A 14,522-nucleotide genomic window follows, 5' to 3' on the forward strand; every position below is an offset into this window, starting at 1 on the left:
TCCCCCCCTAAAAGATGTACAAATAGAAAAATGTTTAACTTCTTTAATTGTCAGAGAATTGCAAATCAAAGCTATTTTCAGTTTCCATGTGACCTCATCAAAATAGCTACGATTAGGAATAAAAAAACCCCAAACCAAACCAAAACAATAACAACAACAACAACAACAACAACAAAAACAAACACAAAGGCTGCTTTGTATACAGGGAAGAAAGAACCGTCCTAGATTGTTGGCGAGAAGTGTCTCCCTATATAAATCATCGTGGAGAGTCTTTAAAAAGTTAAACCATCCCGAATGTTTGACTCAGTTCCTCCTCTTCTGGGCATATTTTGGAAAGAATTAAGAACAGAATACTGTAGTGATGCTCGATTATCCAAGTTTGTAGCAGGGCAGTTCACAGTGTCTAAGCTGTGGAAGCTGTATTCCCATGAACGCATGCATGGTTAAAATGTGGTGCACACACCCTGTCTAGTACTCTGCCTCGGAGAAGAATGAAGTCATGTCTTCTGCAGAAAAACGCATGCAGTGAGGGACCAGCATGTGAGGAGAAATGAGCCAGGCTCAAAAGCTTAAGTATTGAAGGATTACTCTGTGAGCTACGTAGGCGATGGATAGATAGATGCTAGATAGATAGATAGATAGATAGAGACGGGAGATGATGGAAAGTAGGAGATAGGCTCTTGGAGAGGGGAAAGGGGATAAGGTGGAGAGGGCGGGAAAGAAAGGAAAGGTCCTGAAACTGAAAATGAGAAAGACGTCATAAATGCATGTATCAATTTCTCAAAGTGAGCCTCTCCACTATGCATTACGAGCATACTCTTATAATAGACAACTATGAAAATTATTACACGTGGATTTATCAAAACATTATTAATAAATTGATCTGTCTCCATTGTAGACACCGTTCAACATTAGTTTTCTCAAGGTTCAGCCTTCCCTGATTAATACAGCTTAGAAATGTATTATAAACATACTATACAGTACCACTTTATAAGATAACACACTACATCTGCTGCTACAACAATGACATTTATGAGACAGTGCTTCTTGACATCTTGATGTATAAATTCCCACAGTAGAGTGCTACTAATTGTATTCTATTGATTTGAGATTTATTATAGGAATAAAACATAGTTTAAAAAAACTAAAGTTTACAAGTCATCAGTTACAGTTTTGTAAATTCGGCATTGCCAAGTGTGGGACTGAGACTACTTCCATAGCCCTCTGGGTGAGCATCCCTCCCACAGACGCTTCTGCTCTCACCATCTGCGGTTATTTGGTCACCTGAGAGAGGATGCTATCTTGAGTGAAAGCAGACTGCTATTTTCAGCCTACCGAATGTCAGGAGAGTATTTATGAGTCCCAGTAGTTGGTGTTTCACCAACCAATGTACATCTAAATGGTTATTTGCTAATGACAGTAGCATAAACACAAACACATCAACACACACACACATATACAATGTATTATTTTAGGAATTTTTCTCAACTGTTTCTCATTATGTCTTTTTTCTGTGTGTCCGAGCTTCCATCCCAGATATAAGCCATTGATTTCACTGAGATTGCTTAATCAATACAGACAGATAAGCCAAGTTTGGATTGGAATCAATTACTCCTCTTATAGAACATGTTTCAGTTGTTTGTGTGTGTGTGTGTGTGTGTGTGTGTGTGTGTGTAGCAAGGTTAGGAGGATGGATATAATAATGTGTCATGTATTATTATCTAGTATTCTATGCATAAATCAGGTCTCTTTCTACATATTTTAAACTTTGGGTTTACTAAATTCTAAACAACTATACTTAATAAAGTTGCAACTATAATGACTGGCAAGCAAAATACAATCAGCATCCTGAAATGAAACTTTATACTTATATATACCTTACTTATTCTGAACAGAAAGCAAAAATTCTCCTGGGAATAACTTTTAACCTTCAACCTTCTAAAGGAATTATACTCATTGAAGCCAGGCATGGTGGTGCATGCTTGTAATCCCAGCACTCAGGAGGCTGAGGCAGGAGGATCCCTGTGAGTTCAAGACCGGCCTGAGTTACACAGTGACTTCCATGGCAGTCTGAACTACACTGCGAGACCCTGTCTCAAAAAAAAAAAAAAAAAAAAAAAAAAAAAAAAAAGAAGTAAATCTGTACTTATCACCCTCAACTCCAGGTATTTTTTCACTAACTGTTTCCTAAGAAAGTAAAGGTCAGTACTATGCAAATAATGTCCTAAAGTTAAAATCTAGGAACACTGTCAGATCTGGTGTTTTCCATCAAGGCTTATTTCCTCTTACTTCTCAAAATCCTTGCAATTCACCAAGAATTCTCATGAAAGTATCTTTGTCTATTAAACACTTTGTTAATTAACCCTGTTTTTGACTCTATCAAGCTTCTAAGGAAGATGATAATAGTCTCCTTAGTGATCTCCATGACTGGCTTCCCGTCTCTCCACTCCAATATCCACACTATATACACAGATATGTTTAGCACATCACTTGAATCATTTCATCTTTCACCCCAAATGGAGAAAGTCCCAATATCATTTATAAAAAACCACCATGATGAGAGAAATAAATTTGGAGTGACATGATTAAAATGTTGAAGCCTCAAATTTCGAAGAAAAGATTAAGTACTATAAGGTATGGAAAACATTGTGCATCATCAGAGACTTACTTTAGGTAAAGGTTTGGCAGGTTTGCAGTGCAGTCCTCCAACAAACTCAAAATTAGGCAAGAACGGGCGAGGAAATTCAAAATCCCAGTATGTCCGCATTAGCCAAATTTCGGCTTTGCTCATAGTCTCACATAATGTAGTGGGTTTGCCTGAGAAAATGAAATTTGGATGGAGAAAATTAGCACACATAGTTACTGAGGGAAACAATTAGAAATAATTTCATTGTAAGCCATTACAGAGAAAAAATTAGGTCTTCTAGAATAATTAAATATTAAAATGTTGGAGGAGAAGGAGAGCAAGAAGAGTGGGAGAGGGAGGATGGGATGTGGCCAAAGAAGGAGAAGGACAGGATTAAGGGCAGTGAAAGAAAAATATGCATAATTTAATAATAGTAACACTTCCTACACTTACACCTACAACTACAGCTACTGAAAAGTTTAACACTACATATTCCTCTCTAATTAAATGGCAGAGACTAGATTAGCTCCGTCACATAAGCCACAAGTCACCTCTCATGGACTTTTCAGTCTCCATTCAGGAGCATGCATTCGCTTACAGCTTTGGCTCTCTGTGATCACACACAGCATGGAAGGATCTAACCAAACGCAGTCCACCATGTTTTCTTGAGTCAAATCTCATCTCCTAGACTGATTTGTCATGATTTTCTCAGTAAGAATAAGAATTGCTTCTCTAATTCAGAGCCAGTGTGAGCCCCTTGGGAATATGAGATGCATGCAGAGACATCACTAATATTACATCCTCACTGTTACTGTTAATCCATGTTTTTGAAAAGGACACATCCTGGGTATTAGTTTCACAGTTCTGAGAAGAAGAATGTGTGTTTGTAAGTAATAAAAGGAACTATTCCTATACTTAAAAAAAATTTTCCAAACTAAAAAAAGAAAACTTCAAACAAGAATCCTTTCTTCCTTGTGGTTGTGTTAGGAATGCTGATGATCATATACAGTAAGGACAGATGGCCTTTTCTTGCACTCATCACTTAATAATTCTTGAATATATGTGTAAATTTACACAGTCTAATACATTAACTTGATAACTAAGAAGTGTTGCCCACCAATACTTAGCTTGAAATTATAAAAGATTGAATGAAGAAATCCACCTTATATTTCCACAGTAAATCACTCATGCCATTCAGAAACCTTATTTCAAGTGTGCCACTTCCTGCCTTGATTGCTAATGCTTTCTCTACATTTTATGTGCATAAACTTTAAGTGAAATTTTAAGAATGTTCTTGTTCAAAGTATTCATTAAAATTTCATATTTAAAGCACTAATTCACAGTTGCAAATATGAAGTCAATATGACCTAAAACAGTTAAGTTTAACTAAAGATACAAAAAATAATTTCACAAGACATTTTAAAGATTATACTTAGGAATTAAAAAAATACTAAATTAAAATGTATCATTAATTATCTTTATATTATTTGCATAATAGAGTACATAGCTATATATAATTATATTTTATAGAATTTTATTTTACATGATTACATTTACATGCATATTTATATATATAGTATGATTTAAATATTCATTATTTTAGCTTTAAATTATACCCTTAGAAATGAATTTCTGTAGTATTCACATGGAATAGTTTTAAATACAGTGGAAAAGTATGTATAATTATATTTATATAATGATATTTTATATAAATAATATACAATTAAATACTTGTATTTAAATTTGAGCTATTAGATATTGTTTGAATCCATTATTTTAAGGCTACATGATTACTTTAAGGAAATAGATTTTAATTAAAAAATCATGGTAGTAACTTGAATGTATAGACACATTACCTACTGTAATCAGTAGAGATGAGTAGAATTTACTAGCCTACAGTTATTAATCTTACAGGAGTATGTCATGATAGCGAGACTGATACAGATAGACAGCTACCTATCCCAACCTGTATAGGTATTAAGTCATTTCAAACATCATCTGAGAAAATTAATATGTAAAATCTCAAATTTTAAAAAGTAAAATGTGTGTTCTTCATGTCACCTTCACCTTCCCTGAGGGTATAATAAAAATAAACTTGTCGAAATATATGGGCAAAAAGAACTCATAAGAAACATGACAGCAATAAAACAAGTACGTGTCTTGATACCTGGAGGATTAGTGAGCAGAATTTACTTAAGAATGTTTTAGGAAAAAATAACTTTAGTATATTTATTATAGTGCTTTGTTGCCTTTTTTTTTTTTTTTTTTTTGTACCTGGGATCGAACTCTGGACCTTTTCCTTGCAAGGCAGGCGGTGGAATCACTGACCTAAATCCCCGGCCCAGGCCCAGTGCTTATTATTATTTATTGCAGTTTATACTGTAGTGTCAATTTCATGTGAGGTAAGCTCACACCAGAATAAAGACAATCGCTGATATTAATGATATGGGCACATTCTACAAATATTTGAGGGTAAAATTGAATTTCCTGTGAAATAGTTTATGTACTGTGAGAAAAACAGTTGGATAAACAATGACCCAAGTATTTATTACCTTAGTTACTGGAAAAACTGAGTTCCACTGAATAAAATAAGAAATACCTCCAGGATATGTTTGGGGTCAGATAAGAAAAATTTAAATACAACTAAATATCCAAATGGCAACATAAACTGCACAGGTGAATTTATAGGTGGGTTGAATATGGGAGCCAGAGCTGGGCGTGGTGGTGCACGCCTGTAATCCCAGCACTCGGGAGGCTGAGACAGGAGGATCGCTGTGAGTTCGAGACCTGCCTGGGCTAAGTAGTGAGTTCCAGGTCAGTCTCAAGTACCTAGTGAGACACTGTTTCAAAAAACCAAAAAAACAAAACAAAAACAAACAAAAAAAGAATATGGGAGCCAGATCACAGGGAAATGCATATGTAATTATTTGGATTCAAATAGTAATTAAAGCCATTTCATTTTTTGAGAAAGTCAAATAAATAGTTTCACATGAACAACTTATAGAATCCCCCCCTGAAAATAAAAAGGGTCACTTGTAATGTAATAGGTACCTATGCTTGGGTTAAGGTAATTATCCAATGCATTCTTTTTTTTTCTTTCTTTTCTTTCTTTTTTTTTTTTTATATTAGGGATCAAATTCGGGACCTTATGCATGTGAGGAAGGCGGCAGAACCACTGAACTAAATCCCTGGTACTTCCAATGCATTCTGAAGGGATAAATAAATTTAAATGTTTAACATTCGTGCCAGAAGAAGGAAAGAAAATGTTTAAAGCTAAGAAAATTTAAATAGGTGATAAAATTGTTAAAAAGCTATTATTAAAATACAAGGAAAAATGAAAAATCAATTTTACTACAAAAAGATGTCATTTCCCCAGAAGTTATTAGTTAACTGAATTTAGTAATATTTTATAAAAGATATGAACAAGTTAGATTTGTCATAAGAATAAGAAAAATAAAAATTTAATTTAAAACAATTAAATTAAATGGTTTATCTTAATAAGAAAAAGAAAAATGCTATGGTCATTTAAAGCGATAAAATATTCAATATTTGTGGATAATTTTAGTGGTATTTACTCCATATTTTACATGGTATTATTAAATTAGAAATGAACGAAAATCTCTCTTACTAACAAAAGAAGCAACAAAATTAAAAAATAAATATTTCATCTTGAAATATTGTGAATATTCTCATCAGCACGAGAAAAGTCAAAGGTATGTATTAAATGCTTGTTAATTTAAGTGTATTTTATAAACTACTACAGTTAAATAAGAAAAAAATATATATCCCAGCAAAGAAGAGCTAGGAAAGCTGTTATTAATCTACCTACTATCTTTCTATTCATCTACTGATGCTTTGTTATGTAGCAAATGTAAAAGAATGGACACATAAAATCTTACTTGCTGTGAGAGGAAAATGGAACTAATTAGATACTAAAAATCAGTGACTCTTTGAAATGAATGAAACAAAGCTCAGATCAAATAAACTGTATCATAAAATAACACAATTCTCAAAATAGTTTATGTCAGCTAATCACTGAAATAGACCAAGACATTTTAAAAATTCTTATATCTTACATAATTTTTAACCAGTAAGAAGTTGCATGTCCTAGGAAAGGAATTTCATTGTACTAGAAGTATTTGCTGTCCTATATCCAACAAAAAGGATATCTTCTACTGGATTTACCTGTATTTGTGTGTGATTTTTGTTCGTCTTCTTTTAAAAATAATCTGTGAAGTTTTGAGGTATGCTACAAAGTATTTAGTGATTATATAAAAAGAGTACACATGACAAAATAACTCTTGTCTTTTCTTCCTAATTATGCTAATAAAATCATTATTATCATCACTTGTAGTTTTACAAAAAAAGGTTTCAAAATATCTTTTGTTATTTCTCTAGGCTTTCTTCAGCTCCCAAAGTAATGCTGAAAAGTAGCTCAGTATAAAAAGTAGAGTTTCTTACCTAATGCCATGCTGTAAAACTCATCCCCCAATTCGAAGTCATACTGCTGGAGTAAGAAGTCAAACAAAAAGAAAAAAATTGTATTTTGCACCCTTTCCAGAAATGTCATTCTGGTTGGAGTCCCCCAGGAGAGCAGGCACATGGAGGGTGGAACTGGGAACTGCCCGCAGTATTTCTCTATGGCTTAGCCCATGGAGAACTTCAGGGAGTGTTCATGAATGGGACTTCAAGTATCTCAGCCACTAGCTCTCCATAAATCACCACAGGGTCTGTAACCCACACATCATACTTGATTTCCCAGAGCTCCTTCATGAGTGACTGGTTGTGGACTGTATTCATACTGTGATGTCTCAAATCTTCAGTTGCACTAAGAAAGACATTTTGCAGTGTTGCTGCTGATTGCCAGAGAGGCATCGTTGGCATGACATTCACAGCTAGTTCTATAAACTCATTTAGCACATTCTCAGACTTAATTTTTCAACTGGTACAGAGATCACTTCAACACAGAAGGCTGTTGTAGTCAATGAAAATACTGTTTGAAGGAATCGAAGCTGTCACTTCTTTATTTCACTTAAGATTATAAGCTCAGTGTGCATCCATTTAGCTATAAATGTTTCTAGTTTCTCATTCTTTATGACTGAGTAATACTCCACTTTACAGAAAAATCCATCTTCTTTATCCAGTCTGGAACTGATGGGCATTTAGGTTGTTTCCAAGTTTTAGCTATTACGAGCTGTACCACTATAATCATGGGTGCACATATATTGCTGTGGTATGATCCTTTTAATTCTTTTGAAGAATCATACCACAGTGATATGTGCAGGGAAGGGTGAAGAGGATGAAGGGAAGGGAGGGTTATGGGAAAAACAAGAACCAAGATATATCATGTAAAGGTACAGGATCCCAATGACAAATGTATCTGTATTGTTTGCTTTAAATGTACCAATAAACTTAATGGGAAAAAAACCTGTCACCTCATGTCCCCTTTGTATGAGTTCCTCAAGAGTAGTCTTTAAGTTGAGCCAGTGACTCATTTCACACGGCCACACTAGTAGCTTCCCACAGACAGAGTCCACAGCCAGCTCGGCAGAGCTGCAGCACCAGGACTGCAGAAGCCCACTTCCCAGGTACCGTGCTGGCTTCTCCTCAACACACTGCTCTGCAGAGGTTCAGTGTGTGCTGAGATGACTGGCAATTTAGAGACAAAATAAATCAAACATTGACTTCTAGAGCTAGGAAAGGACACATGTGCGCAGTGAACTTTGTCAGCACTACAGAGTAGAGCAGCTCCTGTGTGACTCTTGTTCAAGAGAAGAGAACAACTTAAATGTGTATGAAGGACACATCTAGTATCCTTATAACACTACTTTAAATGTTAAAATAGACAAAAACTGATATTTAAGTTAATATTTTCTAAATATAATAGAACTCTTAAGTAAATAGGGTAAAGACTATGGCTGGTCCATTTGGAGAAAAATCATTTTGTCTTATAATTGGTTATATTCTGCTCTAGATGCTAGACACATATTACAATGAAAGAAAGAATACACTACATTTTTAAAAAGGTAATGGAAGGGCAGGTGTTCATGGGCAGGAAAAAGGATACAATGAGCTCTCATTAAGATTTATTAGAGAAATTAGCTTTTTACACTCCAGTTAGACTCCAGGGATTAAAAAGACAAAGGTAGAGAGAGAGAAAGCAGACACAGGAAGGTGCCAGGTAACAAATAAATTAATCTAAGAATTTAACTGGAAGAGATTACAGGCAAAACATGAATATAGCCAAGAACATGAAAGGCCAGGGTAAACAGCCCCTCACCTACATTTGATGAAATGCAGTGAAGATAAGGAGCAGGTAGGCGCCTAAATCTTGTTTCATGTATGAAACACACATGTCCCACCCTTTGCTTAATCATTAAGTCTAAGTTACAATTCTGTAATGTGCTGCATGCACTTATCCATCACAAAGGGACAGGAAAACACAAAGACCAGAAGGTATGTACATAGAGGTGCCCAAGTGAGGATAAAAGATAGCCAGGGAGCCAATCAGAGGACAACAACTTCCAGGTGCCCACATGGAAAGATGTAAATAAAAAGGAACTAACGACAAAAATCTAGAATTTTTCACTCTGATGTCCCTTACTCTCCCACAGTAGCTGTCTATACTCTTTCGTTTCCATTTTTTTCTAAATGAACCATCTTCCTTGATATTAAACTTTATCTCTTTAATTCATCACTAAAGCTGGGGGATTGATTATTCTGACAGTTACTTGCTCCAGATGAGAAGCAGTGCATACACCCCACCTAGCCCAACATTTGGTTTCCTGACCAGCATACTATGAAAAAGATGTCTCAGTACTATAAGTGTTCAACATTGGAGTCTTTGGCCACAGATTATCTAGGACCAGCCTTGTAGTTATGAGTTGGCTATAAGAAACACAACTTCCAATAATAAATATTTCAGAGACAATATTATTAAAAAGCAGCACCGTCTTCCACTGAGCCCAAGTTGACTGCTCTCATGGTTTGAGATTGGAGCCAAAAAGTGCTGTTAGAGTACTCCCTTGTAGACTTTAAAACTGTAACTAAAATGATAATATTTAAAATGCTGTAAAAAGAATTTTAGACAAAAATCTAACAGCCTTTCTCTTTATTCCAACAACTACATCTTTCATATATGTGTGAGGGAGAAAGCTGACAAATGTGCCATGCTAATGTGTAATTAATGTTTACCAGACTTTGGGTACAGGCTTTAATCTGTGAGTTTCTTAGACATATTACAAATACCAGGGTAAAAATTTATAGACTGGTTTTAAATAGAACCCAGCCTATCCCACTGGAAAAAAAATGTTAAGGAGACAAAAGCAGGAGTTTGTTATATTACTTTCTAATTGGCAACAATATTTGCAAACTGCTTAGTTCAGAAGAAGGGTATAATAATATTAGCAGTTTAATAAGTTTTCTTAAAAATTAGCAGTTTAGTAACTTTATTGCTGAATCATTGGCCTAGTTATTGGTTATACATCCATTACAGCTCATACTGAATAACAGTATAAGCAAGTATTCAATGATGCTATTTAAAAATATTTTGCTCTTGCCATTAAAAGAAATAAAATTATTTTTAATAAAATGATATAAAACAGAAATTAATATTGAAAATTAAGTGGTAAGCTTCCTTTGTATACTTTTTTACTCTTAAATTTCAAGTTCTTTCAAAGGCAAAAAATACAAAGAAGTCAGAGAAATGGTAAAGGAAGACAGAAAATGAATGCTATCAGAATTAATACGTTTTTGTTTTCTGCAAAGTCAGTGTAAATTTGGAGACATTGGCTGTACTTCTGGATTTTATTAGATTTAGAAATAATAGCCAGAAAACAGTGTAAATATGTTAATATTAATGGCCATTTCAATGGGCCTAGTGAAGTTAATTTTAAATAATTATTACAAGATATATATTGCTGTCATGACCTTCTAATAAAGTGTAGAGAAAGTACAATATTACATAAGGGAAAAAAAAGTAATTTTATGTAATGATTAAATTTTCCAATCACTGACATTTAAGCAAGCAAAATATAAATTAAAATTACTCATTAATAATGACCATGATAGCCTTAAAACATTAAAAATGTATATCCCAGAACAACAAATGCATTGTAGAAATCTTTAAATTACATGGGATTAAATACATTGAAGATTATAAAGAGTCAGCTTGTTAATCTTTGGTGGTCCATGGAGGTCAATAAAATCTCATTTTATTGAAGTAAAGAATAATAGTGTAGTCAGTTAATAGTAGATATATATATTTTCTTTCCTTTGAAGTCATACTTAGGTATTATAGGATTTAATCTTATTTTTGTTAATATAAGTATCTTTTATCTTATTGTCTCATTTCCTATTTTCTCAAAATATTTAAAAATTGCAAATTCAAAAGTTAAAAAAAATTGAAGATAAATAGTATTTAGGTACTAATTTACAGAGATACATATCCATTCTTGGCAAAAGTAATAACTCATGTAAATTATGTCTGATGAGATTTTGCTCAGAAAGTTAAAAACAGGCAAGAAACAGGATGATCATTTAGAAGCTAAAAGCATTAAAAGGAAAAGAAATATCCAAGAAAGTTTAACAAAAACTATTGGATAATTGATAAATATTCATCTGAAATTTAAATTAGAGAGAATAAAATATCTAGAGTAAAAGGTTACAGAAGCTTTGGTATGAGATTTTATTTTATTTTATTTATGTTTTTGGTAACGAGGATTGAACTTGGGACCATGGGTATGAGAAAGATTTTAGTTTGAATAATACTTCAAAATGCTGGCTATGGGCCAGGGATTTAACTCAACGGTTAGGTGGCCTGCCTTGCAAGCTCAAGGACCCAAGTTCAATCCCTGGTACTGCCCCCCCCCAAAATCCTGGCTATATGATTTTATTTTAACATGCTTGATATTCTGAAGCCTCAATATCCTCTCCTGTTATAATGAGATTTTATTGTAATAGAAGAAATCCATTGCAAGGAGGAGCGGAAAATATATATAAATCACTTATCACAGGGTGTAGTGAATTGGAACAATTCAATACATTAACATTAGGGTATCTATGAGTTTGAGCCAAGCACTCATAACTTGGAACAAAACAAAGAATTTGGATATCGTAGTATTTAATTCCTAACAATTAAAGATTCAGGATCTTCCTGTTTTGTTACTATGTGATCTCATGATGTATTATTCTTCTCCGTGGTCAGCTCTTTTCCAGGTACATGCTCTTACATCATAACCCTTGAACATCGTGCTAACCTAGTTCCAGGGCCATACACTGTCTCTGCACCCATCCAGATATAGTATAAAAAAGGTAAATCTTGGCATCATATGTCCCTTTGAACATTTCCCAGTTATTTATTAGGAACAAAAACCAATGACCTTAAGCTTATAGAGACTGAAAACATTAATTGAACTAGTTCACTCATTCTTGAAATCTTACCATCCTTTGCAATGTTTTCTCATTTCTTTCCACTTCATATTTTTCAGCTTCAGAAATCATAAGTCATCAGTAATACCACTAACACCTTGTCATATTTCAAGCCTCCAATTTTGGGCATGATTTCCCTCTCACGCTTGCTCAGCAGGAAAATTAATTTCATTATGTAACAATTTCCTCACGCATTTCTTCATCTCCAAAGGTGTTCCAATTGCAAGCCTTTCCTTGTCAGGCCATGCATATTTCCTCTACATACTGTTCGGTTTTGTACACATTTTAATTGGATAATTACACTGTAAAAGCTTCTTTGCATTTCTGACTTCTCTGCTTGACTGTGAAACCTCAGATTTCTTATCAGTCTTGGTGGTAGTCTCACTACCTAACAGAATATTTAGTAGAAAAATCTATTATGAAATAGTAAATAATAAAATTTAGAAGTATCAGAAATAGCAAAAGCCTATTTGATATTTAAACAAACATTTAGATTAATTTGAGTGATAGACATAGATGTTTTGATATTAATAGTCATTGATTATAATTTTCTATCATATAAACACTATATTATATTGAAGGTCAGATAAAATTAATATAGACCATTTTGAGCAATGGTTGTGTTTTGTCATAAATTCACACCTTAGAAAAAAGATAATAAAGCCTTGAGTACTTTTTATTTTTATTATTAGACTTTATTGATCAAATATTATATATATGTATATACATTCTTAGACATGAACACAAATCATTAATATAATAGCTTTGTCTAAAGTTCAGTTTCCTCTAGATGTCTTCAATCAGCATGACAATTTTCAGACAATTTCTATCTTCCACAGAATATGTAAATAAGGTTTAATCTCATTTTTAAACTGAGGTAGTTGTCATCATATTTTATCCAAAAAATTACTTAGTTGGTTTCTGTCAGGCCATAACATTAGAATATAGCTCACTGTATTATTTCACTATGTTTTTTAATCATTTAGTTATCAAATTGTAATAATAGAGAACACGGCGATATAAGAAATTTCAAAATAGACAGATGGAAGTGGAGGACTCATGATTTAAAGATCTATTATTCATATTCAAATAATAAAACAAAAATGACTACATACCCAGCGCTTTACTATAGTAGGAATCCCATGGTTTCCAAAGAGTTTCAAACATGTAGTCCTGTAGGTGGTAGGAGATGAAATTTCTTATTCTGTCAGCAAATGTCATCTGATCAGTGAGCTCTGATAAAATAGCAGGAACATAGGAAGGAGGGTATGGTACTTTCCCACAGTGCTTTTCCACATTTGAGGCTGGAGAAAACCTCAAGGAATAGATGAATGGAATTCCCAGCTTTAAAGCTACTATATCACCACAAGGGAATACTGGATCTGACAGTAGGACTTCAAACTTGCCTTTCTTCAGCTTTTCCATCAACTTTTCATTTTTCAGAGCACCATCACAGATCTCTCTAGACACCATGTGGAAGTCCTTTATGACTTCAGTCATCTCCCGATAGAATCTCCAAATGGTCAAAGGAGATGGCCTGTTTTCCAGCCATGTCAAAACAAAATCCTTGATCACTTTTTCTATTTTTTCTTTTTCAAAAGACACTTTATATACTTCAAACGTCAGAGATGGGTGAGATGATGGTGTGATGAAAAGTGCACCAGAGGCAACCAGAACAGTCACATTATGCTCTTTTTTAATGAGCTCATCTATGATGATCTTAACATTGAGCCAGTGGCTGCCTTCCATTGGCCAAATCAGGATGTTCCCACCAAGAGTAGTTCCTAGGAGGCTTATCTGAAGACACAACAGCAGAATGCTGCTTAACAACATGCTGATCCGTGTCTTGATGCAGAAGATTTGAGGAGACTGGCAACAAATGAATGACTCTGTCTTGTAAGCAAAAAGACAAAAGAAAATGACAAAAATTAATCTCAGTATTGATCCAAACATTTGATACCCTAATAGGCCTCCTCTCTACCAAATGAAGTTAGGCGTGCTAGCTCCGTAGTTGATGGCAATTACAGATTTAAGATTAATATCTTTAACTGCGTTGCGGTAGCCTGTGTTGTGATTCCTACTCTCTAATGTTTCTTTTGACCTTGAGCCTTCAACCGGTGGTTGTAGCTCAGGCTTTCAAAATTTTCCACATTACATTTATTAAAGCCTTTTTATATCTCAGTTTTATACTTAATGCTATGTACTGGAAGTTCAAATTGGAACACTCGAGTGTGAGTGAGAGTTCCCTCACACATGTAGAGATGCTAAAGTTACTGCTGTGATTTTTTTTTTTGATATTTAGTAGAGGCACATAATTCCAATAATTAAACATTATTATAAAAACAATAACATAATATTAGCACAAGGAACAGTATAAAAATAAGGTAAATGTAAAGTGTGTTGCTAATTTAATAACAATTTAAAATAAATACTGGGAAAATATCATTATAAATAAATAAAATATGCA

General features: G+C 33.9%; 1 protein-coding gene across 1 annotated transcript; it reads right to left on the bottom strand.

Annotated features, from left to right (window-relative positions):
* Window positions 1–369: 369 nt before the first annotated feature.
* On the bottom strand, window positions 370–13,888 carry LOC104849608 (UDP-glucuronosyltransferase 2A1). Its single transcript, XM_010606113.2, has 3 exons — window positions 13,171–13,888; window positions 2,669–2,817; window positions 370–417 (listed from the first exon to the last, which is right to left on the bottom strand). The coding sequence occupies exons 1-3, from the start codon at window positions 13,886–13,888 to the stop codon at window positions 370–372; spliced, it is 915 nt and encodes a 304-aa protein (XP_010604415.2).
* Between the last annotated feature and the right edge of the window lie 634 nt (window positions 13,889–14,522).

This window comes from Fukomys damarensis, unplaced genomic scaffold (assembly GCF_012274545.1).
Source record: "Fukomys damarensis isolate Sample0158 unplaced genomic scaffold, DMR_v1.0_HiC HiC_scaffold_35, whole genome shotgun sequence".
Classification (NCBI taxonomy): Eukaryota; Metazoa; Chordata; class Mammalia; order Rodentia; family Bathyergidae; genus Fukomys; species Fukomys damarensis.

Excerpts from the sequence above, each read along its gene's own strand:
- LOC104849608 (XM_010606113.2), bottom strand. The coding sequence starts at position 13,888 with ATGTTGTTAAGCAGCATTCTGCTGTTGTGTCTTCAGATAAGCCTCCTA. Across the intron at positions 2,818-13,170 it reads CTACTATAGTAAAGCGCTGG|GCAAACCCACTACATTATGT; the intron begins GTATGTAGTCAT and ends TCATTTTCTCAG. Across the intron at positions 418-2,668 it reads CTGCCAAACCTTTACCTAAA|CTTCCACAGCTTAGACACTG; the intron begins GTAAGTCTCTGA and ends ATGGGAATACAG.